We start from the raw sequence: 25,343 nt of genomic DNA on the forward strand, positions 1-25,343 counted from the left end.
ATAGGGTATTAAAGTCCCCTACCATGATTGTATTGCTGTCAATCTCTACCTAGATATTTTCTAGAATTTTTCTAGGTATTTGGGTTGTCCTGCATTGTGTGTATATGTTTATCAGAGTTATATCCTCTTGTTGTATCAATTCCTTTAGTATTATAAAGTGGCTTTCCTTGTCTCTTGTTATAGCCTTCACTTTGAGGTCTACTTTGTCAGATATAAGTATTGCTACCCCAGATTTTCTTTTATTTCCATTTGCCTGGAAAATATTTTTCCATCCCTTCACTTTCAGTCCATGTGAGTCCTTTGTTCTGGGCCTCTTGTAGACAGCATATTTATGGGTCATGTTTTCTTATCCTTAGAGTGGCTGCACTCTAAGTCTTTTGATTGGAGCATTTTGTCCACTTACGTTTAAGATTATTGATAGATATTTGTTTGATCCATTTTTATTCTTTATGCCTGTGTTCTTTCTTCCCTCTCTATTTCTTCTTTTTACAACAGTCCAACAGTCCCTTTAGCATTTCTTGCATTGGTGGCTTGGTAGTGATAAACTCCCTTACCCTTTTTTTGTCTGCAAAGCTCCTTAATTCCCCTTTAATTTTGATTAATAGCCTTGCTGGATAGAGTATTATTGGATTCAGTCCCTTGCTTTTCATGACTTTGTATACTTCATTCCATTCCCTTCTGGTCTGATGCTTTTTCTGTTGAGAAATCATTTGATAATCTAATGGAACATCCTTTGTAGGTAATTCTCTGTCTCTCTCTTGCAGCCTTTAAGATTCTCTCTTTGCCGTTAACCTTTGTCATTTTAATTATGACGTGTCTTGGTGTGGGTCTTTTTGGGTTCATCTTGTCTGGGACTCTCTGTGCTTGTGTGACTTTTTGCTTCCCCAAATCAGGGAAGTTTTCTGTCATTATTTCTTCAAATAGGTTTTCTAATCCTTGTTACTCTTCTTGTCATTCTGGCACTCCTATTATACATACGTCACTTTGTTTTATGTTGTCCCAAAGCTTCTTTAGGCTCTCCTCTTTATTTTTAATTTTTTTCTCCAATTGCTGTTCAGACTGGGTGTGTTTCTCTGCCCTGTCTTCTAACTCACTAATTCAGTCCACCTCTTCTTCTAGTCTACTGGTGAAACCTTCCATTGTGATTTTTATTGTAAGTATATCATTTTTTATTTCCTCTTGATTCTTACATAAGTTGTTGATACTCTCATCCATCTGGTTTATGAACTGTATGACCCTTACTCTTAATTCTTTTTCTGACATACTGCAGGCCTCTATTTCATTTAGTTCCTTTTCTGGTGCTTCCTCCTTTTCTTTCCTTTGGGGGTTGTTTCTTTGTCTCCCCATTTTTGCTGTCACTGAAGAGTCCAGGTGCTGGGATGTGCTAGACCCCTAACCAATGTGGTGGGTCAGTGGGAGGGTAGCACACCCTGAGAGTCATCAGGGAGCCCAAATGCCAGGACACATGAGGCCTGTGCTCCAGCAGTGGGCCACTGGGAGGGTTGCACACTCTAGGATTCCCAGGAGCTTGAGGCTGAGGAGTCTGGAGTCCTTTGTCTGTGGGTCTGCAGCTGAGGTAGCAGGTTTTTGGCCAGCATGGCTGTAGGGTCCTGGGTGGTGTCTGAGGCCAGTCTGGATGGTGATGAGGCTGGGCTCCTAGTCACAGCAGCTCTTCCCTTCAAAATGGTGTGGTTTCTGTGCCAGTGCCAGCCACCTGGAAGTGCTTGCAGCTGTAGCAGGGGCTCCCCATCTAAAAGAGCCCAGTCTGCCAGCCCCCAAAAGTCCTGCAGCATCAAACTGTCCCTTACTCACACACACATACACACATACCACACACATCCCCACGCTCCCTTTCACTCCCTCACTCACTCACACTCTCTCTCCACTGCTGTCCTGCTGGCTACCATCTTGACTCTCTGGTCATCTTACCAAATAAAGAGGAAATATGCAAATTGACCATCACACCGGGAACGGTCAAGATGGCTGCACCCACAGCGGAGGCTGAGTTCCCTTAATAGACCTTAACGAGCAATCAGCAGGAACCTGAGGCTGCATCCCCCACCCGGCAAGTCTGGACAGGGGACCTCAGGCTGCGCCCCCACCCCCATCCTGACGCCAAGCTGGAGGATCTCAGGCCATGCCCCCACCCTGGCACCAGGCTGGGAGACCTCAGGCCATGACCCCTGCCCTGGCTCTGGGCCAGGGGACCTGAGGCCACACCCCAATCTCCTTCGCTGGGCCATGGGACCTGAGGCCACACCCCCTGGCCTGGGCCAGTGGACCTCAAAGCAGGCCCCCCCATCCCAGGGGACCTCAGGCCATGCCCTCTGTCCCAGCGCCATGTCAGGGGACCTGAGGGTGTGCTGGGGGACCTGAGGCTGAACTCCCAGCCTGGCGGGGCTTGACAGGGGACCTGAGGCTGCTCCCTCCACCCTTCAGGGCTTGATGGGGGCCCTGAGGCTGCACCCTCCCTCTACCTGGTGGGGCTTACCAGGGGACCTGTGGCTGCACCCCCCCACCCGGTGCCAGGCCAGGGGACCTGAGGCTGTGCCCCCCCAACTAGCATGGCTTGACAAGGGTGGGGCCGGCCATGTCTGGATCTTGCCCATTGGGGGTGGGGCCGGCTGGGTCTGGGTCTCACACAAATTGGAGGCACCACGGTTATACGGGGACTTGACTCTGGGTCCCACAGTGCGCCCTAGACTCTGACAGGATGAAGATTTTCATATACATTTTACTAATATTCTTTCATCTCTGACATTCTATTATAGAGAAAGGGGAAATAGCAATATTAAAATATTTCCTTCAATAAATCCCCCTTTAATGTGCACAAATTTTGTGCACTGGGCCACTAGTCCTATCTAATAATAGACAAACATGGTAATTAACCATACCTCCACTACGCTTCCCATTTGCTAATCAGGGTGATATACAAATTAACTGCCAACCAAGATGGCGGCCAGCAGCCAGGCAGCTGAAGCGAACACGAGGCTTGGTTGCCCTGGCGATGGAGGAAGCCAAGGTTCCCTGCCTGCTGCTGCCCAGCTCTGAGCCTGAAAGCAACAGCTCCAAAATGCAACTATGTTTCAATTATAGAAGCTAAACAAACCCCAGAAACCTGCTTTCAGCCAGCCGGCCTTGGAGCTGGAGTGGCAACAAAGTTTCAATTACAGAAGGTAAATAAACCCCAGAATAAAAAAGAAAAAAGGAGAGACTGGGAGCTTCAGTTGCAGGCTTGGCATGCCTGAAAACAGCCCTCAGCCCCTTATTCAGGCTGGCCAGGCACCCCAGTGGGGATCCCCACCAGAGAAGGGGGTGCAGGCAGCCTGAAAACAGCCCTCAGCCCCTCATCCAGGCTGGCCACGCAACCCAGTGGGGACTCCCACCCTGAAGAGGGTGCGGGCAGACTGAAAACAGCCCTCAGCCCCTTACCCAGGCTGGCCAGGCACCCAAGCAGGACCCCCACTCTGATCCGGGACACCCTTCAGGGCAAACCAGCTGACCCCCACCCATGCACCAGTCCTCTATCCTATGTAATAAAGGGGTAATATGCAAATTGACCCTAATAGCAGAACGACAGGGAATGACTGGTCACTATGACACACACTGACCACCAGGGGGCAGACGCTCAATGCAGGAGCTGCCCCCTGGTGGTCAGTGTGCTCCCACAGAGGGAGCTCTGCTCAGCCACAAGCCAGGATGATGGCTGCCAGTACTGCGGTGGTGGTGGGAGCCTCTCCTGCCTCCTCAGCAGCGCTATGGATGTCCGACTGCAGCTTAGGTCTGCTCCCCGCTGGCAAGTGGACATCCCCCGAGAGCTGCCAGGCTGCCAGAGGAATGTCTAATTGCCAGCTTAGGCCCAGTCCCCTGGGGAGCAGACCTCAGCCAGCAGATGGTCATCCCCCAAGGGGTACCAGACTGTGAGAGGGCACAGGCCAGGCTGAGGGATCCCCCCCCCAAGTGCACAAATTTTTGTGCACCAGGCCTCTAGTCTATATATAAAAGCCTAAACAACCATCCGACCATTCGACCATCTGACTGGTAGCTATGATTCACAATGACCACCAGGGGGAAGACACTCTGTCTGGTATCTATGATCTGCACTGACCACCAGGGGGCAGACGCTCAATGCAGGAGCTGCTGATGCTGCAGTGACTTGGCAGCTGTAACTCTAGGGTGATACACCCAGAACCAGAGAGGAGAGAGCCCAATTCCAGGGTGCATCACCCAAGAACTGCCCTCTCGCAATCCAGGACCCCTTGGGGGATGCAGAGAGTCAGTTTTGGCCTGATCCCCCACAGGCCCAGCTGAGGAACCCCACTGGTGCATGAATCTGTGCACTGGACCTCTAGTTTCTATATAACCAGGATGACTCCAGAAAGAAAAGAAAGATACCCTTCTCCCTGACCACAGATCACACTCTTAGCTTATTGTCTAAAGCTCTTCTTAGATACTTATGTCACCCAGGTTAATCCTCCCTAGTCTCAGAGTATCACTTATAACCTTCTATACATTCTCTTATATACCTTGATGGCTTCAATACCCACATTTAAGAGGTTTTTTTTATTCATTATTTTTGCCTGTATCTACAATTCATCTATGGTCTGAATTTGGAGCTATTTCACCTGGACATACCTAGAAATTGTATTCCAACAATCAACCTCCAAAATTCTAGGACCTCATAGTAACTCAGAATAGTTCATATTTAAAATTATTATCAACTTTCTATACTTTTAACCTCTCACTGAAATATTTCCTTTTGCCATTAGGAAAAAACTTGAAAAAAACTGGAATTCACAGTTCTTAAGCATTCTGGCAACCACCTATTTACTAATTGCATAATCCATAACTTTTCCACAGCTTGATCACATCTCTTGTTCTAGCCACAGAGAGCCACTCATTACTTATCAGCTACAATTAATATATATATATATATATATATATATATATATATATATATATATATATCTTTGTCCATGTACTTTTCTCTTCTTAGAATATTCTTTTCTAAATCTCCATCTGATTATGGCCAATTTAGCCATTTTGATTATCCCCTCATTCTCTAAGACAATGTGAACCATTCTTCTGTGCTTGCAAAGGATAAGTACTCAAGTTATCATAATTAAAAAAACAAAAACCTTACATGTAAAAATTATAATTTTAGCAATACTCACTGAGTAAACAATCTCATTACTCTATGTTATTCTGCTATATTTTCATTTTTACAATATTAAACACAAATGTTCAAATATTTAATAAAATAACATTGTAATTGATAATCTACTTTTTAAATTTATTTTAAGGATCACTTTTCCTCTTGAAATAAAATCACTTCCAAAGGAATCCATGCTCACTATAAAACTGTTTGGGATTAACTGTGCCACCAACAATGCAGAGATATTGGCCTGGACTTCTCTTCCATTGTTTCCAAAAGAGTAAGTATATAATGTGCGATTAACACAGCTCCCATCCCAATAAAGAAGCCTCCTTGAAACTAAATATTTTGCAGTATGTAGCATAATGAGAAAAAAATCAAGAGAAAATTTTATCCTAAAATTGAGGTAGCTCAGCATAAATCATGATTATTGAAAGTGGGAGTGGGAAAAAGTGTAGAAATGGGTTTGAATGCAGGTTTCATGTTCAACTTGCCCACTAGATCATTCACAGTGAAAAGTTACTGGCAGGACCTGTTACAATTGCTTTTCCTTCTCTAACCAGCCAATTTCTCTGCATTTAGTACTTCGAAATTATTTAGCTAAATTCTATCATATAGAAACAATGTAAATCAAGGAATTCTGGATGAAGTAAAATTACACAATGTAACTCACTGGTTTACTGACCTTTTATTGCCAAGAAGAAATATTTGCAACTTTATAATGATATTTTCAGAAAAGTAAGCCAACTATGAGCTCAGATATTCTATTGGAGCTAATGGCCATTGCAAATTACCTGATGATTTAACCATAGCTATTTAGAACTAATAATACTTTGGATATTTGATAGTTAATTACATGATTCTCTATACCATTAAGGAAAAATGTTTTAAATAAATCAGCTTAGTTATTTTTTACATGACAAGATTTGCTTTAAAATCAAATTGAAAAATTAATAATTGTTTTATTATTTTAATAGTGTTATAAAGAATTTTTCTGCCCCTATTGCTTTAAAAATATTTGGTAATATAAATATTTTAAGAAAATTCTTCATTAGTTTTTAGTTCCCATGTTTAGTCAATATAAATAAGTTATTATCAGAACAATCATCATAAATCTTTAAAATTGACTTTTTTGGATTAGTTCTGACCTGGTATGTGAGTTTGTGTGTGTGTGTGTGTGTTTGTGTCCTGCTCCATTATTTGTTTTGATGCTATAGCCTATTTCTACTTATATGTTTCTTGAGGAAAGGGAATAGATTTATCTTTGTAACATCTATCACCTAATATAGTACCTCATGAATAGGCAATCATTAGAGATTTGTTTACTAAATTGAATTGAGAAAAAATCAATTCCTACATGAGATTTAGAATGGAAATAAAATTTCATGAAGTCTGCAAAAAAAACAGTTTTGTCCTAAAATAACACCTACTGCTGTTAGCAAATATTTCAAAAATCTGATTTGTGGGTTAGAGCTTTCATTACTTTCTTGCTAGAAGGAGCTATACACATGCCCTTTCTTTTCAAGAGTGAATTTCTTTAAAGTTTCAACTGCAGTGCTTGTAAGATCTAACATGTTTGTGGAATAACATTTCCAGTTATTCACTGAAAAAAATTCAATCTATTTGATTCCCTTCAATCACCCACCACACTACTTTGCACATGATAGGCAATCAATACATGTTCAATATATAAGAATGTTTAAGATATTACTGTGTTTCAAACTAATCTTCAAGATCTTTTTCTAAATAGTCATAATAGTAAAAATACTGACTCCATATTGCTTTGTCATAAGTCACTTACCACTGGTAAACATTTTATATGTAAGTGATCATAGACGGTGGTCATCTTTAAGTAATGCCATTTGGGACTGATAGTAGGTGGTGTTTTCTTGAGGAAAAGTGTCAGATTATGGATGATGACACATCACATCAGCAAACACAACTTGAATAAGCACTTGTAACTGTATTTCCAAAAGGCCATATCTTATGAAAATCAGAAAAATCTGCCTCTCTCCCTTGTTGAACAATTTAAAGAAGTCCAGATCTTCATAAGACTTCAGAAATCTATTATTGGGGCAATTGGGAGATTCCATGACTCCCACTGAGCTTATTGCTACAAGTTACAGAGATTCTAACCCAATTCATCAGATACAGATATTTCCAGATCATAGCAAATAGGCCACTTTTCACAGAATGCCTTTGCCTATAAATGTTTGGTATTGAATCTGCCATTTATTACATTTTGAATTACCCATATCTAGCTGTGTGGAATTGTAATGAGCACTTACTTATGTCTTTATTTTTTTTAACATACACAAGACCTGAAAATATGAAGAATTAAAAGCTTCCTATCTCTGTGGTTCTAAGACATGGGTTTCAGAAGAACCAATGGTGACTAAATGCAGAAATATCAGTTATGGGTGCACCAAGAATGTCTACAAATAAATATAAACACTGACATTTTCAAGTGCATAAACTCGCCTTCATGCCTATGAAAAATATGTCACAAGTACAAAAGTTAAATTTTGCCCATAGAACAGTGGTTCTCAACCTGTGGGTCGTGACCCCTTTGGGGGTCAAACGACTCTTTCACAAAGGTTGCCTAAGACCATCGGAAAACACATATATAATTACATATTGTTTTGTGATTAATCACTATGCTTTAATTATGTTCAACTTGTAACAATGAAATTGGGGGTCACCACAACATGAGGAACTGTATTAAAGGGTCATGGCATTAGGAAAGTTGATAACCACTGCCATAGCAGCTTTGCAATCCTCCCTTTTTCAGACAGAACTTCTATTGCATCTATGCTGTATTCACAATGCCTCCTCACTGCTATATGAAAGTGTTATTCACACCTGAACAATTGTTAAGAGCTACTTTTCTACTTAAATGCAAAACAAATAGTATAATAGTTGCTTAGCATTTCTAGATTGTGGTAAATTCTTCAGTTCAGAGATACTTATCCCTGAATGAAGTCTCCTGGGAGACCACCAACACTCTTCCCCTCTTAATCCCACTAATCATCTTCCTCCTCCTCACATTTTCTATTTCCAGAACTCTATGGAAATTTATTCTCTCCACCATGCTTACAATATCTCAAAAGATTTTTAGGTGCAGTCCATTATCAGAAAGTAAGTTAGCTACTATTAAGCACACAGAGAGCCCAACAAATGGTGCCAGGCATCCTTTCCTCCTTGAATTGCCTCAAAGTGTATCAGCCTCAGTTGGACAGCTAGAAGTCCATTCTCCCTATGCCTTTTTGCTTGATACATCTCCTCATACATATACTTAAAGCAAGTGTTCTGACTTCATTCTCCCCCATATGCCTCAGAATTAAGGCCATGGTGACTACTGATCCAGACTCCATCCAAGGAGACAGATGACAGACACTGACATTTATTCTTGAGTCACCTCATCCTCTGTAGAAATCAGCTTAGATCACTCTGTTTTTCAGAGTGAAACATGGCCAAGGCATATAAGTATAGCAAGGCCATAAATATAACTCATTATACATCTTAGATGCAAAGAAAAATGCTACTAATATATCACACTTTTCCTCATGACCTCCTACCTTATAATTAATGAAGAGGAAAAACCTTCCACTGATGACCAAAAATTAGTCATTTCAGTAATTTAAATAGTCCTTTTAGAAGTGCACAGTCGCTTTTGAAAAAATAATGCTCAGTCATTCCGATGTCCTCCTGATACACTGCCTCTTCCTAAGAGGATATCTGGAGACACAGGATCAGAAAAGAAACAGATTCTTTGGCCTGGTGACTTGACCTCTGATATCCAAATCAAAGGCGCTTTTGAAGCTGTGGCTACTTATTACAGCTAGGGGAACTAGTGCCTGGTGCTCTCCCAGCCTGACCAGGGCTTACTGACACTCCCTGGGTGAGGGGGGCTCTTACAGGCACCATAGACCCGTCTGAGGTTACCTGTGACTCCTATTTGAGTTCATCTTATCCCCACTCTTAGCACAAATGCCCTTGTCCCCACCATATGACCGCCCCCTTTTGGAAAGCCCCTCCCTCAGGTATATTTAGCTTTTTCTAGAGCCCCCCACCCCCGCCCACCTTCAGCATTATCCTATATTCCCTTATCTAACACTCCTCCCATCTGCCTTCCAGAAGAGGGGAACAATTGGAACATCTGTGTCTGCCACACACACTCACTCTGTTCCCTCATTGTCTTCTGTTTCCCACCATCCTGAGTTGCCAGAAAGTGGTGGCCTTTTCTGTACCACATTCTCCATCAGATATACCACATCCTTCCTCCCTCCTTCCTGTTAACCCTTTACTGCGGACACAAGTGTTTTCTATAAATGCTGTGGAGAACATTAACATCTGACCTTCTCCTTCTTCCTTTCTCATTCTGCCTGGAGCTAATCCAAACTGTTTCCAAGCAGATGGGTACTTTGCACCATTTTGAAGAAGGTTATAACTTAAGAAAGGCAGAAGTGAAATCACATTAATATATTTTTTACTTCTACCTCATTAAGCTAAATTTTAGCTTGCTAATACTGGCTCCCTGGTAATGTTATACAAGAAAAAAATCTTTCTCAAGATGAGGGAGGGATGAAACAAAAGGATAAAGACTCCAAGTTTGTTCTGCTAGAAGAATATTCTTGGGTTATTTAAAAATATCTGCACAATAATGTTTATAAATTATACTCCCCTAAGCAGATACTTTTTTAAAAAATCTCCAGATATGGAAAATAAAGAAAGCAGGCCTCAGAAATCTAGAGGTCTAAAGAAAGCTTTATTTGCTGGCGTTTTCATCCTATTTCACATAGTGTTCATTAAATGGCAAGATGGAAGTCTATGCTGTTTTCAAAAAGACTCAGCTGATGCCTTAAAGTTCTTCATAAACTTTAATTTTATTGCCTTTCAGTTTTACATTTAATTTGATATTTTAAAATCAAAAGCTGTTCGCAGTGATCATTGGAACAGCTTACCAATAATTGAATTCATATATACAGCCAGGTATAGTTTCCTTTTTAATTCCTTTAAGGATCTCTGTGGATTTGGATGTTACTGAAGTTGTTAAAACCTTCCATGAATTCTTCCTGTTTAAAGTCTTTCCTGTATGCATTCTCATTTACTATGGTAATTTACAACGTCTTCTCAAAGATTCAGAAGTACTCCTCCTGTGAAGTCCCACTATTTTGATTCTGCAGATCATGTGTTAATTTAAGTATTTTCTTTCTATACATTTTAGACCCATATCTTTATGGATTCCCAGGGAATTTAGTCATTCTGTGGGGCAAAAAAATGTTCTCAAGAGTTAACCATTGTGAAAACAACTTTGTCATGTGGAAAATAAATCTAGATAGCTTATAAACATAGCCGTGTGTGGGGGGATATTAGAAATGAACTATTAATTAATATGTAGGATTATGGAATATTGTATTTCTCTTCCTGCTACTAAATGAAGCCAGCTGATTATGTTTATATTTCAAAAGAAAACATTTATAGATAATAATAGTTTCCCTCATCAAGTGGCTCCTGTCTGTATGTGTTTTCTCTTGCAGCAAAATCATTCTTGGGTCTGTGCTATTCAGCATGACATTACACAGTGAGCCTCCCATCGAAATAATAGCTCCAGGAGTGTGGGATATAGGCCAACCATCCCCTGTGATCCTGCAGGTAAGTGCCAGACAATGAGATTAAAGCACACAAGGCAAGTATTGGTTGATCGGTAGCTTATTGTCAATTACAGAAACAATTCTCTTTTAGGATCACACAATGTTATAGTCTTCTCTTCCTCCAGCCACTGGGATTTTTAAAATCTCTACAGCTTTTATTTTGTATTTAGTATTCTCAAAGTCTTTTTCTCCCAGCTTATATAATAGCAATTTCAAGCCATTCTCCATCCAACAGGATCATGAAGGAGAGGGAAGGAATGCTGCCATTAGTATACTCATTATGTGCATTTATTTTTTTCCATTGTCTGAAAGAAGTCATTGGTATATATTATTAGTTTGGTACCTTATTCACACCTGCCTCTGCATTGTGTCATGTTCCTTAAAATCTTGTTATTGTACGTTGCTGAAATGACTAGCAATTAGCTGAGTAGTGGGGGAGAAACTGCAACAAAATCCATCCATTATACTGCACTTTCTTTTTTCTTAAAGCCTTTCTACTTTTTGTGATCATGAATGAAAGGTGATGAATGATTTCAGGCTTTGGTTCTTACTGCTGAGAACTCCCTATTAGTTCATGATTGCAAGTAATCATATTTATCAGACACCTGAAGCATGGCCACTCCCATACATTGAAAATGTGGGGAATATAGACTCTTATTCTCTTTAGGAAAAACTGGAACTGCTTTCTTTGCAGGATAGTCTAGAAAAGGATTTTTCAACTTCTGCACTATTGACATTTTGTTTCAGATAATTCTTTATTCTGTGCACTGAAGGATATTTAGCAGCATCTTTGTCTTCTACCCACTAGATGGCAGTAGCACCTCCCCAGTTCTGAGAATCAAGTATGCCTTCAGGCACTGTCAAATACCCTCTGAGAATAAAATTGCCCTCAGGTGGAGATCATTGCTTCTAGGCTTTTTAGTTTCAAGGTTTGGGAGTAAGGGGTGTGAGATATAAGGTTTAGCAAGATGAACAACAAGATGCTAAAAATGCAAAAATGAAGGCAATACTAATAGAAAGATGGCTTCCACTCTGAAGGAGGGATGAGGTCCCCACCAGATGGTAGCCAACCATCCACTTCTAAGCTGTGGACACAGTGATAACAAAGAGTAGCTGTTCAGGTTGGATCTTAGCACAATCACAGACACTCAACAAATGATGGCTTACTGATTAGCAGGTGTTCCATTGTAAAGCCCAACTACCTTTCTTTCAGAGGATTAATACATTTTTATCAGACTATTTCTTGCCAGACACACACCACCTCAGCTCAACCAAAATCTTCCAAGTCTGTTCATTGCCAGAGCTTTGTGGATATCAATTCGTGATTAGAGGGATCTGTACTGGCAGCAGTGGAAGAGAAGTAAGGGAGACTGTTCTTGATTCTTCTCAAATGAGGGGAGAAACTGCTTAGGGACACAGGTCCTGGTAAGCGGAATCTGAAGAGAAATGTCAAGTATTTAACAGCAGCATAGATTTCCAAGTAGACACCTGGGATCACACGAAATTTGTCTTACAAAAGGGTGGGGGACGGCATGTAAATATTCCATCGTGTGCAAAAAAGTTAGATAATTTGATTTTTACAAAATAATTTCATGTACAGACATAAAGGGAAACTTCTCAGAATATTCTTAATTGGTGATGAAATATACAAAATAAAATGAGAGTTATTAAGGCATTAAAGTTAAAACCCTTAATAACAGATATCACTCTAATTACATACAGCTAAATTTAGAGCAGAATTTTCAACCTAAATATTATGAGATGATGAGGAAATTAGAAGTTCTGCAATTAGTGTTTGTGTTAAGGAGCCAGTGTGAATCTCAGAAAAAGACATCAGACTAAGATTTAGGAAATGTGGATTCTAGACTTAGCTCTTTAACAGAAAATTTTATGGCTGTGAAGTGACCTCACCTTCAATTTTCTCCTCTGTACAAAAAAAGGATTATACTATGCCTTTCCAAGTTCTTTCAAGTCTATACTTTTTTTATTGTCTTTATCATGTGAGTAGTTATTGCCACACTGTAGCCGACCCAGTATGATAAGAGACATGATGTCACAGGACCTGATTCCTTCCAGTCAATCATTTTTGGAGTGTTCTGTGGTTGATTTGCTAACTGGAAGCAGTGGATAAAATGAAGTGGATCGGAGTTCAGTAATGGAGACAGATTATTGCATGATTTCACAGTCCTGAGTCTCCCTTGATTTCCTGTCTCTCCCCTTATACAATCTAGTAGAGTGGCTCTATCACAATTTAAGAACTAAGAGTTAATGTTGCTCTTATCCTATTCTCTGTTTTCCTACTTCCTCACCTCCCCATTCATGTCCCATTTATTATATTCTGCTTATATGTCCTCACTACCTTTAACTGTTGTCAGGTAGCATGCTAATTCCTACTTGCCAAATTCAATAGTCCTCTTCATACTAGCCCTCTCTATAATTTTGGCCCTGTCTATCTCTTCCCCATTACAGAACACTTTTTTCCTTGGTCTTTGGTGTTACTGCTCTCTATGTTTCTCCTCATACTTCTCTCTGGTTATCCTTTGTCTGTCTCCTTCTCAGCTCCCTTCTCCTCCTAATCCTCACTGTTGATAGTTTTCAAGGGTTCCATCTGCTACTCTTTGCTATTCTTAGTATATATATTCTACCTGGCAGAATTTCTTAAAAAGCTATATTGAGATATAATTGATGTACCATACAATTGCATTTAAAGTGTGCAATTCAGTGGCTTTTAATATTTTTACAGATATGTATAATTATCACTACCATCAATTTTATTTTTATCACTTCAAAAGGAAATCTCATAACCTTTAGCTATCACCTTCTTCTATTCATCCGTTTGTTTTCAACTCTAAAAACCTATTAATCTACTTTCTGTCTCTATAAATTCACCTATTCTGTACATTTTATATAAATAGAATTATAAAAATGTGACCTTTTGTGACTGGCTTTTTTCACTTAGCATAATGCTTCAAAATTCATCCATGTTGTAGTATCAGTACTCATTTCTTTTTTATTATTGAATTATATTACATTGGATGGATATACTACACTTTATCATTTATTAGTCAATGTGCACTTAGATTATTTTCACCTTTTGGCTATAAATTATAGAGCTTTAAACATTCATGTACAAGTTTGTATGTGGATGTGAGTTTTTATTTATCTTGAATATGTACCTAGCAGTGGAATGGCTGGGTCTCATTCATTTCTAAAGTTTTATTGACAGTATCTATGCAAGTTTATTTCTGAGTCTGGGGCTCTGATTCAGATTCCTTCACACCACAAGCTTCACACAAATAGAGCCACATCCCTAGCAAAACTCCCACCTTCAAAGACAGCATACCCCACACTGATCCAAAATATTCCATTGCTTATGTACTTGCAAAACTGGACTTTACCAGAGAAGATTTCACTCTCATGCCTACATAATGGTTCACAGACTTTTATGAAGTAGAAATGAACATAGAATAACTCTATTTTTCTAAGTTATTATGTAAAAAAAGTATAATTACCATCTATCATTTTCATCATTTAATAATAGAAATATGTTTTAATTCTTAAATGTAGAAAGGCTATAATCATTTAATTTTATGAAAAGTTTACATGTTAATATTTTTTCTCATTTTTCCTGATACAATATTACAGATTACTAATGTATGCCTATTATATACATAATTGAGGATTTTCTAAATACCGTATATATTTAAATACCAAGTCAAACCCTAATGATTATTTTAAAACTTATTTTTAAGTAATAAATGGTACAGACAATACAGGAGTTTTCCTTTAGTTTCTACAAATCTATGATGGAGTTTATTAAATTAATAAAGCATTTTTGAGGTTTTCAGTACATGGCAACCATTTCTTTATTTCAGATTGACTTTCCAGCTACAGAGGGGGAGTATGTGAAACTTGATGTTGAAGACAGTAGAAGTAATCCTGAAGAACCACCGAAAGAGTGTTTAAAACATATTGCCAGACTTTCACAGAAACAGTCTCCCTTACTGTAAGTGACCCAGGTCTTGTGAGTAAATGTTGCCTGCTATTCATGACACCATCAGTCATATGAAAGTGTTCATAACTTTATAAAGAGTGAACCTTCCCTCCCACATAACTTCTTTCATTTACTAAAGTTATACCTGTGGGATAACCAATTAATGTTAAGAGCTAAATTAGTAATTTTGTATGCTTTTTAAAGTTTCTTTTTCCTGCAGTATTAAGCAACTTTAACTTTAGTCAAAGGAAAATAAAAAGGTTGGAAATCATTCAGTTCAAACAACAAAGTGATTAAATATATATAAGCATTTAACAGGGACAAACCATTGCTTAACCATCATCAAAGTGGATATAAAGTTGTTTTAGTAAACAGGGAAAAGCAAAATTTAATTATCTTAGCAGATTTTAAAAGTACAGAAATAAACCATGTTTTAATAGCACTAAATTGTTGACTAAAGAGTGCTTTGATTTTGTCAAACAGTAATTCTCTGATTAAAACCAAACCCCAGGAAGAACTATAAGAGAATTATGGCCCTAGCTGGTTTGGCTCAGTGGATAGAGCCTGCAGACTGAAGAATCCTGGGTTCCATTCTGGTCCAGGGCATGTACTTCGGTTGCAGGTTCCTCCTCGGCCTTGGCCCTGGTCAGGGCGCATGCAGGAGGCAACCAATCAATGAGTTTCCCTCACATTGATATTTATCTCTGTCTTTCCTTTTCTCTTCCACTCTTTCTAAAAAAATCAATGAAAAAACATTCTTGGGTGAGGATTAAAAAAAGAGAGACAGAGAGAGAATTATGGACTTTGTACTTAACACTCAACAATATCTAAGCTACAACTGACTATGTTCATCAATGACATGCTAAAAACGTAGAACTAAGAAAGTAATTCTTTACAAATCTACTGTAATATATAGATAAGATATAGAACATAATTTTTTCCTAAGGATGAGAAATAATTAAACGGTTTTGAGCAAGGGAGTCATGACCTGAATAATCTTTTTGAGTAATTACTTTGATCACAAGTTAAAGAATGGATTGGCAAGAAAGTAAGAGTGGAAGCAAGCAGTACAGCAGGAAGGTTAGGGTGACATTTTAGGTAAGAGATTATAGTGGCTGTAACTAAAGGGATCACAGGGGACATTGGGAGAAATGGCTAGATTTGAGAGGCATACCTTGGAAGTTGAGAAGATATGACTTGACGATTAACAGTAATTAGAGGATTAGCCCATTGAGAAACTGAGGAATGAATTAACTCAATGGAGAATACACATTTTTTAATTGATCAATAAGGCAGAAGATAGAGTCATTTTCTAGGGGAAGAATAAGTTTGGGCCATTCAAAGCTGAGATATTGAGTGTGATCAAGTTCTGTTTTAGATGATCTTGTTACTGCCCTGCTTTTTCATTTTGACTTGTATTGCTCCTTTCCTCATTCACTTCAAGCCAATGACATTAGTCCCTCTCATATATTTCAAATGTGCTAGTTCCCCTCCCTATCAAGACCTTTTTTACTTGCTTTTCCCACTACCAGAAATACTCCTTCCCCAGTTCTTCTTATAAGTGAATCATCTCATCCTATAGCTCTTCATTTAAATATGATTGTCTCAAAAATACACTAATATTCTCAACATTAGATCCTTTCCAAAACTACTAAGTGAAAAAAGCCATAAATGAGAGAGTATTTACTGATTCCATTTATATGAAGTTTTAAAATAAGGAATATTAACATAGGGTGCAAGAAGTCATACCAGTGTTTGCATCTGGTGGCATTAAAAAAAAACTATTTATATCTTAATAGGATTATGTTTTTACCTGCTACATGTATTGAATTGTTCATTTCCTTCTCTGTAAATAATGTTTCATTAAAGAAGTTAATGGGGGGGGGAATGCATTATTCAATATTGGGGAAAAATGGAATTTCATCAGAACAAAATTAATAATTTTAGTAGTTTAGTAAAATTTTGTTATGGTTTTTTTTTTCTTTTGAGGGCTTTCTGTTGGAGAAGGTAGTGAGAAAACAGGAACCCAAACATATCTTAGACATTACCTATAATCCAATTCCTTCATTGTGCAGATGAAGATACCTTTAAAAGAAGTTATAGAGAAACATTGACTTTTAAAATACTTAATATTTCTCGTTTCCATTCTTGGGAGTTTTTAGCTAATGTGAGGTGAACAACAGAGCATCAGTTTGTAAGAGACAGTGTACAAAAGCCGTCGTTGTCACAGGAGAAACGCTGCTCTGCAGCTGAACTCTGGCTCGGAATGCTTCTGCTGGAGTGTGAGCAAAACATAGGCTGTCAGTGAGTCAACAGCCCTCGTCCCAGATTTAGATCTTCTGTTTGGCGCTACTCTCCAGGAGGAAATAGTTGGGCATTTAAGGAAGTTCTATTCACTGGCATTAACTCAAAACTCTCAATGAACTCTGAGAATGTAATGCCAGAATCCAAGGATGAATTGAGATCTTTGTTTTAGAAATTTAGACCAAAGAGTTTTCTGAACTCTGTTGAAACTTGCTTTGAGGTGAAAGAATTCATCTGGTCTAAGTAAATTTGTAAAGAAAGTAAGTGGTTGCTTATTGCTCTTCTAAGTAGTACATGTTGCAGGATTCAGATAAATTTTGTCTGCTCTCAAGGAGACAGAGATTTTGCCCACCAATATATCATTTTTTTTTAAGTCGCGATGATAACAGGGAGGAAAAAATAAATGTGAATGATCTGAAGCAAGCTTTTATTTTTATTTTTTCTGTAAAATAATAAAGTTAGTGGGAGATAAGCTGATGAAATACCCTTATCAAACTGTTCCAAGAAGATAAAGGACTTGCTTTCCAAACTAAACTAAAATTTAAAAAACTAAGATTTTATACTGTGTGTTTGCAGCAGCCTTTGTAAGTATAGAAACTTCTAGTAAATTACAATCTGGTTTTACAGACTCTCTGAAGAAAAGAGAAGATACTTATGGTTTTATCGCTTCTACTGCAATAATGAAAACTGCTCCCTTCCCTTGGTCCTGGGCAGTGCCCCTGGATGGGATGAAAGAACTACTTCAGAAATGCATTCCATTTTGAGAAGATGGAAATTTTCTCACCCTTTAGAAGCACTTGGACTTTTGACTTCCAGGTAACAATTATATAACAAGCATGAGAGTAATTACTGATAAGAAAAATTTGAAGAGAAAAAATATTGGACTAGATGAAAAATTCAATAGATATTGTATTTCCAATTTTAATAGCTATGAATATTAAATGTAGGTAAACGTAAACTATGAATATACATTTTAAACAAATCTAAGCTATAATTATGCCTTCTGTACTAAACTTGAAGTACAATTAATAACTATGGTTCCTGAAATGAAACGGGTCTTATTGCTCTTAGAGAAATAACCCAAAAAATGAACTATGGAAAACTAAAATTCTCTACTTCTTCCCTTCTCAAAGAAAAAAGTTTTGCCCAGCCAGCATGGCTCAGTGGTTGAGTGTCCACCTATGAACTTGGAGTCACAGTTCAATTCCTGGTCAGGGCACATACCCAGGTTGTGGGCTCAATTCCCAGTGTGGGACTTGCAGGAGGCAGCCGATCAATGATTCTCTCTCATCATTGATGTCTCTCTCTCTCTCCCTTCCTCTCTGAAAGTAATAAAAATTATTTTTTAAAAAAGAAAAAAGTTTTTAAAAATTGGAATCATATTTTTTCTTTACTATTTAAACATGCAAAATGTGAAAAAATGCCCTGCTTCTACATAGGTGTACAATTCATCTGCCAATTATAATAATTAAAAAATAATCCCTTATATGTCTCTTTAGAGCAGTGGTTCGCAACCTTCTGGCCCTTTAAATACAGTTCCTCATGTTGTGACCCAACCGTGAAATTATTTTCGTTGCTACTTCATAACTGTCATGTTGCTACTGTTATGAATCATAATGTAAACATCTGATATGCAGGATGGTCTTAGGCTACTCCTGTGAAAGGGTCATGCGACTACAAAGGGGTCGCGACCCACAGGTTGAGAACCGCTGCTTTAGATGTTTCTGCAGGAAAAGGAGGGAAAATTCACCAGGTGGGGGTTGAGGGTGGGGAATGATGCCTTCTACTAGTTAAGGGAAAGCGTGTGGGAACAAGAGTGTTACCTGGCTCTTGTTTGGGGAAGCAGCTCTTCCTTGGCTTCTATTTTATATTCAAAGCCAAGAAGAAATATTTTAAATCTGTCCTGATAACATCATGATTACATCAGCTCACCAATGCCATGAAGAAAGTCTGCAGACTCTAGAGTCAGAGAAGAATCGCAGAGCCCAGTTCTATTCTGAATTCTCTCTGAAGGTCCTGACAGGACAAAGGTGGGACAGAGAGTGACACACAGGACTTTCCAACTGATTTATTTAGATTTATTTTAAATCAGTGTCATTTATAAAACTTGTGGGGTGGAAAACTGTTATCTTTTCCTATTATTTATGAGTTACTAGGTTTCTCTCAGTCTTTAAAGTTCAAAATTTACAAATTTTCTTAGAATCCTACATTTTTTTGGTACTTCTCACATTGGAGATTTTTCTCAGTTTTATGGTTTCTTCAATTAATGAATGTGATCCCAGATGCCCACTCTTCCTTGATAAATGACAAATAGATGACAGATGACAGACCGATAATTGATAATCAATAGAGGAAGGAAGGAAAGAAGGAAGGAAGGAAGGAAGGAAGGAAGGAAGGAAGGAAGGAAGGAAGGAAGGAAGGAAGGAAGGAAGGAAGGAAGGAGGAAAGGGGAGAACTTTTTTGTTAGTTGAGTTTGAAGTTTTTCTTTTATTATAATGCTTCTCCGTGGGTCCTGGAATTGACCACTTCTTGTAGTACAGTGCTCTAATACTTTATAAGTTACATTTCATTCCAATGTGTTTACAAGAAACATGTGAAACGTGTGATTTTTGTCTACATTAAACTAAAAGCTACTGAAGGCAAAATAGATCATTTTAGTGTGTCTATTTCCCAAAAGCTTAATACCTGGGACATAGTAATTACTCAATATTGAATCAGTCACTTTCTAAAATACATTATGATTATTTGTGCCTTATTTTAACATTTAAATTATGTTTTTTGAGAGAATCATCATTTTCTTTATGACTCACATTACCTTATACAGTTGAATGAATTAATAAGAGAATGATACCGTAAGAAAATCAATTAAAAATTGACTGGTTTCATTGGGATCATTCACAGTTTATGCTTGTATTTTAAGACCCTTGTGTAAAAGGTAGACTCACTTCCATCTTACTCCTAACCTATCTTCCTGATTTAGATATATAAGAATAGCCAAAATCTGTATTTTTTTTTTACTAACTTCTAGTTTTTTGTTCAATTAAGACAGAATATTAACACAATTGTTATTTTATCATTCCTGATCTGATTGGCTAATAGAAAGTTGCTTCAAAATGCAAAGGTAACAATTCACAGAATAAAAAAATTTAGGCAAATCATATATGTGATAATAGAATTTTATTCAGAATATATAAATACTTTTGCAACTCAACAACAAAAAGGTAAATAACTCAATTTTTAAATGGTCAAAGGATCTAAATAGTTATTTCCCCAAAGAAAATGTTCAAGTCCAATAAAGACATGAAATGATACATGACATAACTAACCACTAGAAAAATGCAATTAAAACCACAATGAGATACCACTTCATATCAATAAAATGGTTATAATAAAAAAGACAAATATGTGTTAGTGAGAAAGTGGAGAAATTTAAAATCTCATATGTTACTGGTGGAATGTAAAATGAAACCAATATGTCAGTTCCCTAAATATTAAACATTGTGTTACCCCAATGATTCAACAATTCCACACAGGTATATACTCAAGATAAATAAAAATATTTCAGTTCAAACACTCATGTTTAGAGCAGCATTATTTATAATAGCTAAAAAGATAGAAACAACACAAATGGACATCAATTAATGAATGGATAAATAAAATGTGGCACTTCACACAATGGAATATTATTTGATAACTAGAGGCCTGGTGCACAAAAATTTGTGCACTTGTGGGGGGGTCTCTCAGCCCGACCTGTGCCCTCTTGCTGTCTGGGACCCCTCAGAGGATGTCCACCTGTTGGCTTAGGCCTGCTCCCTGGGGGATTGGGCCCAAGCAGACAGTCAGACATCCCTCTGGCAGCCTGGCAGCCCTTGTGAGATGTCCACTTGCCAGCAGGGAGCAGGCCTAAGCTGCAGTCAGACATCCTTAGTGCTGCTGAGTAGGCGGGAGAGGCTCCCAACACCACTGCTGTACTGGCAGCCATCAGCCTGGCTTGTGGCTGAGCAGAGCTCCCCCTGTGGGAGCGCACTGACAACCAGGGGGCAGCCCCTGCATTGAGCGTCTGCCTCCTGGTGGTCAGTGTGTGTCATAGTGACCAGTCATTCCCAGTCATTCTGCTGTTAGGGTTTTGCATATTACCCTTTTATTATATAGGATAGAGGCCTGATGCATGGGTGGGGGCTGGCTGGTTTGCCCTGAAGAGTGTCCTGGATCAGGGTGGGGTCCTGCTGGGGTGCCTGGCCAGCCTGGGTGAGGGGCTGATGGGTGTTTGCAGGCTGGTCACACCCCTTCAGGGTGGGGGTCCCCACTGGAGTGCCTGGCCAGCCTGGGTGAGGGGCTGATGGCTGTTGCAGGCTGGTCACATCCCCTTCAGGGTGGGGGTCCCCACTGGAGTGCCTGGCCAGCCTGGGTGAGGGGCTGATGGCTGTTTGCAGGCTGGTCAAGCCCCTCACCCCAGTGGGGACCCTCACCCCATGGAGGTTTGGTCAGTTTGGGTGAGGGGCTGATGGCTCTTTTCAGGCTGGCCACTCCCCCTTTAGGGTGAAGGGTCCCCACTGGGGTGCCTGGCCATTTTGGGTGAGGGGCTAAGGGCCGTTTTCAGGCTGGCCAAGCCCCCTGGCGACGGAAACTCCAAGCCTCCCCCCCTTTTTTTTTTCTTTTTATTCTGGGATTTATTTACCTTCTATAATTGAAACTTTGTTGCTTTGAGTGGAGCTCAGAGCCGGCCAGGAAGCTTGGCTTCCTCCATCATTGGGGCAACCAAGCCTCCTGCTTGCTCCAGCTCCATGGCTGCCGGCCGCCATCTTGTTTGGGTTAATTTGCATATAGTCGCTCTGATTGGCTGGTGGGAGTGGATTAAGGTGTAGTGAAGGTACAGTTAATTGGCATGTTTGTCTTTCATTAGTGTAGATAGAAGGAATGAATATTAATATATGTTATACCATCAACAAACTTTGAAAACATCACACTAAGTGAAAGAAGCAAGTTACAAAAGACCATATATTTTATGATTCTATTTGTAAGAAATGTCCTGAAAATACAAATCCATAGAGGCAGAAAGGTTAGTGGTTGCGTAGGGCCAAGGGAGGTTGGGAGAAATGGGAAATGGTTGCTAATGGATATGAAGTTTATTTTTGTGGTTATGGTTGCACAACTCGGGGAACATGCTCAAAACCATTGCATTGTACACTTTGAGTGGATTATATGGCATTTTAATTATATCTCACCAAAGCTATTAAAACTTTTTAAAAGTAATCATAAAGGTAAAAACAATGAATCCTTATATTTCTAAAGCATAATTCTCTTATGAAACAACTTTTTAAAGTTTCTAAACCATCAACTGTTTTTTTTTTTTTTTACAATTTATTATTGTTTGATTAAAATGTACCTTGGTCTATTTTAAAAAATTAAGTGTGTCAACTAATAATTTTGTAAAGTTTATGGAATGTTTCATAAGAAAATGTCTTTATTAGAATGAAGCCTATAATACTCAGTTTTCTAGCTTATGAGATAAGAACATTCTCTGAATGGACTTGAATATTCTCTGATTCCTGATAACAAAGCATAATTCTGCTTATAGTGAGCCTTCTCTACCTAAACCGATTTAGAAAATCTATTTGACTCACCATTTTAAGTATAAAAATTGAATGTTTACTTAGTGCCCCTTGGTACTACCTCATTTTAATATCCACAATAACTCTATGAGACCAACAGTGTCATCTCAATTTTACCTATGAGGAAACTGAGGCTTACAGGGGTTAAGTTGCCCAATGTGACACTAGGAAGTTGAGGAGCTAGAGTTAAATCCAGAGATTAGGCTTGTAATCTTAACCACTATGCTTACAGCCATCCTACATAAATACTTTAGGCTATTTACATATTAAATAGGTAAATAAAACTATCCTAAAATAGTTTTATTATAGTAAGTATCAATACTTAACTATCTTTTCATGCTTGCATGTTTCTACTTCACATTTTTTCCCCTAGGTAATCAGATTTTAGAGGTTATAGGGACTAGTTTCAAAGTGGAGTGCCATTTATTAAGTGTCATTCAGTGAACTTAGTAGAAATTTGATTTATTTGCACATTGGACAGCTTCTTATTATGCACCAAAGAAGGTCACTGCAAAGGTTGGAGTATTTCCATTGTATTCATCCTGTGACTCCCACTCGTAGTTTAACTGAGCTATGAAAAAACTTGAGAACAAGCTGTTTCCAGAAATGAACCTTTCAACTTCTCCAAAATCAAAACCTAACTTTTCTGAGAACAAACAGAATGTGCTTGTTAAGTGAGTTGTCAGAGTGAGTTCTTCAGAGAGCTGTCTTTTTTCTCCTTTGAACAACCTATTTTTTTTCAGTGGTTTAACCTCTTGAGAACTTATGTGCTCCATTTTTAGCTTGGAAAATTTTTAATATTGCTGTTTACTTGGTTCTCTCTGAAGATGCATCACCTCCTTTAAGTTTAATTTTAGCAAGAGACATATTGATATTTAATTTATCTAGTGTGGGCCATAGGGTATTAATATCTCTACTAGTGAATGCCAGCAATATGTCCCTGGTACTGAGACTTCCATTTGAGATGGCCGGGCTGTCAGAATGACAGAGACCAAAGGCTAAGGTCTGTGGTTCTTGGCAGACACTTGTTATTTTCTTGAACTCTGATGCACAGGCACAACTATTCAACTGTTAATAACAAGCAGAAATTACCCAAGGAATTAAAAGGCAGTTCAAGGAAAGATTCATTTAAAAATAGTGACTGCAAACTGGCATCAGAGGATTACATCAGAAGCTTAAATAAAAATTTGACAAGGTACCAGAACTTGTCATCCCACATGATGTAAAATTATTGTTTTTCAAGAAGAAGAGGAATACTTAACAGGCACTGCCTAGATTCCAAAATCAGTTTCCTTGGAGAAATGTTGCACAAAAATGTTTTCCCAAACTACTGTATTCTTTATTGTGAAGATTCATTTATGCAAAGACATTCTTTACTGCCATTGTAAATAGGCAGAATGGAATATGGGAAAGGAAAATAGTTATAACTTCCACATTTGACTAAATAATTAAGTGATTGATGATATGTATTTCTTTCATTTATTTACTGAGCAAAAATATATGTACATGGAAAGTGGAATGCAATGAATCAAAGAGACAGAAGCATAAGTCATAGTAACTGTCTCTAAAAAACATAAAATTTAGAGATAAGACTTAAGCTAAAAACCACTATACTATATATTTTATACTATAATCAATTTATTAAGTGCTATATGTGACCAAAGGAAGGAAAATTCTTTCAGAGAAAGTAAAAAGAGCTTCATAAAGGAATTGAATTCTATCTTGAAAGGTCATAGGAATTTTCTGAGTAGGGAAGAGAGAAAATGGCATTCCAGGAAAAAAACAAATATCATGAGAACAGTTAAGGAGGTTCAGAGAATAGTGAGCAATTTAATATCATGAAAGAATAGTACTTATGGTAAAGACAAGGTCGCTAAAATTGGAGGAGGTCAGAAAAAGATTTTGAGTTTTGGGGTTTGTATGCTTGTTTAAATAAAAGAGCTTGTAAACATGCTTGAAGACGGGTGTATTAAAGGGAGATCAGAAAACAGAGACGTAGGTACAATGGCAAAATGAGATGATGCCAACAGCCAGTAGCCTGGAACAACAGTACAAATGGGAATTTTACCCAAGGGAAGAAAGAAACTTCTTACTCTCAGGTGGGAGGGGATAAAAATATGAATACAATTATAGGTAAATATGGCTATGGAAGAGAAAGATGTGGAAGTTTCAATATTCTCCATGAAGGAAGTGTCAAGGTAATAAACTGAGTATGAGGAATGAGGAACCGCATAAACTCAAAGATATGCATCTTGCCTTTGTGTACCTTTGGAATGGCTTCCAGATTTTACAGTCGACAACATAAACTTTGAAATCAAACATACTGGCTCTGCCACTTATTTCTCAAATAACCTCGGGCAAGTTTCCTTATAAAATGAGGTAATAGCATTATATGCCTTACTGGAGGCCCAGCGTGCAATATTGTGCGCGGTAGACCACCGCTGCTCCAGCCCCACCCACCCGCCCTCATGATGACTGGTCGTTTGGTCATCAACGGTTGTCATGGACACTGGCTTTTTATATATATAGATAGGATAAGTACTTAAGTACATCCAATAAATGCTACCAATCATTTTTAACATATCATTGTCTTCATATAACTATATTTTTTAAAATAGTTTGGA

General features: G+C 38.4%; 1 protein-coding gene across 1 annotated transcript in view; it reads left to right on the forward strand.

Annotated features, from left to right (window-relative positions):
• Nucleotides 1-25,343, forward strand: part of PIK3C2G (phosphatidylinositol-4-phosphate 3-kinase catalytic subunit type 2 gamma) — a 274,899-nt gene that overhangs the window by 86,394 nt on the left and 163,162 nt on the right. Inside the window, exons 13-16 of the mRNA XM_059682311.1 lie at nucleotides 5,304-5,435; nucleotides 10,696-10,810; nucleotides 14,685-14,815; nucleotides 17,735-17,923. Of these exons, the coding sequence (XP_059538294.1) occupies nucleotides 5,304-5,435; nucleotides 10,696-10,810; nucleotides 14,685-14,815; nucleotides 17,735-17,923 (567 nt within the window). The remainder of the gene's footprint in view (nucleotides 1-5,303; nucleotides 5,436-10,695; nucleotides 10,811-14,684; nucleotides 14,816-17,734; nucleotides 17,924-25,343) is intronic.

This window comes from Myotis daubentonii, chromosome 2 (genome assembly GCF_963259705.1).
Source record: "Myotis daubentonii chromosome 2, mMyoDau2.1, whole genome shotgun sequence".
Lineage (NCBI taxonomy): Eukaryota > Metazoa > Chordata > Mammalia > Chiroptera > Vespertilionidae > Myotis > Myotis daubentonii.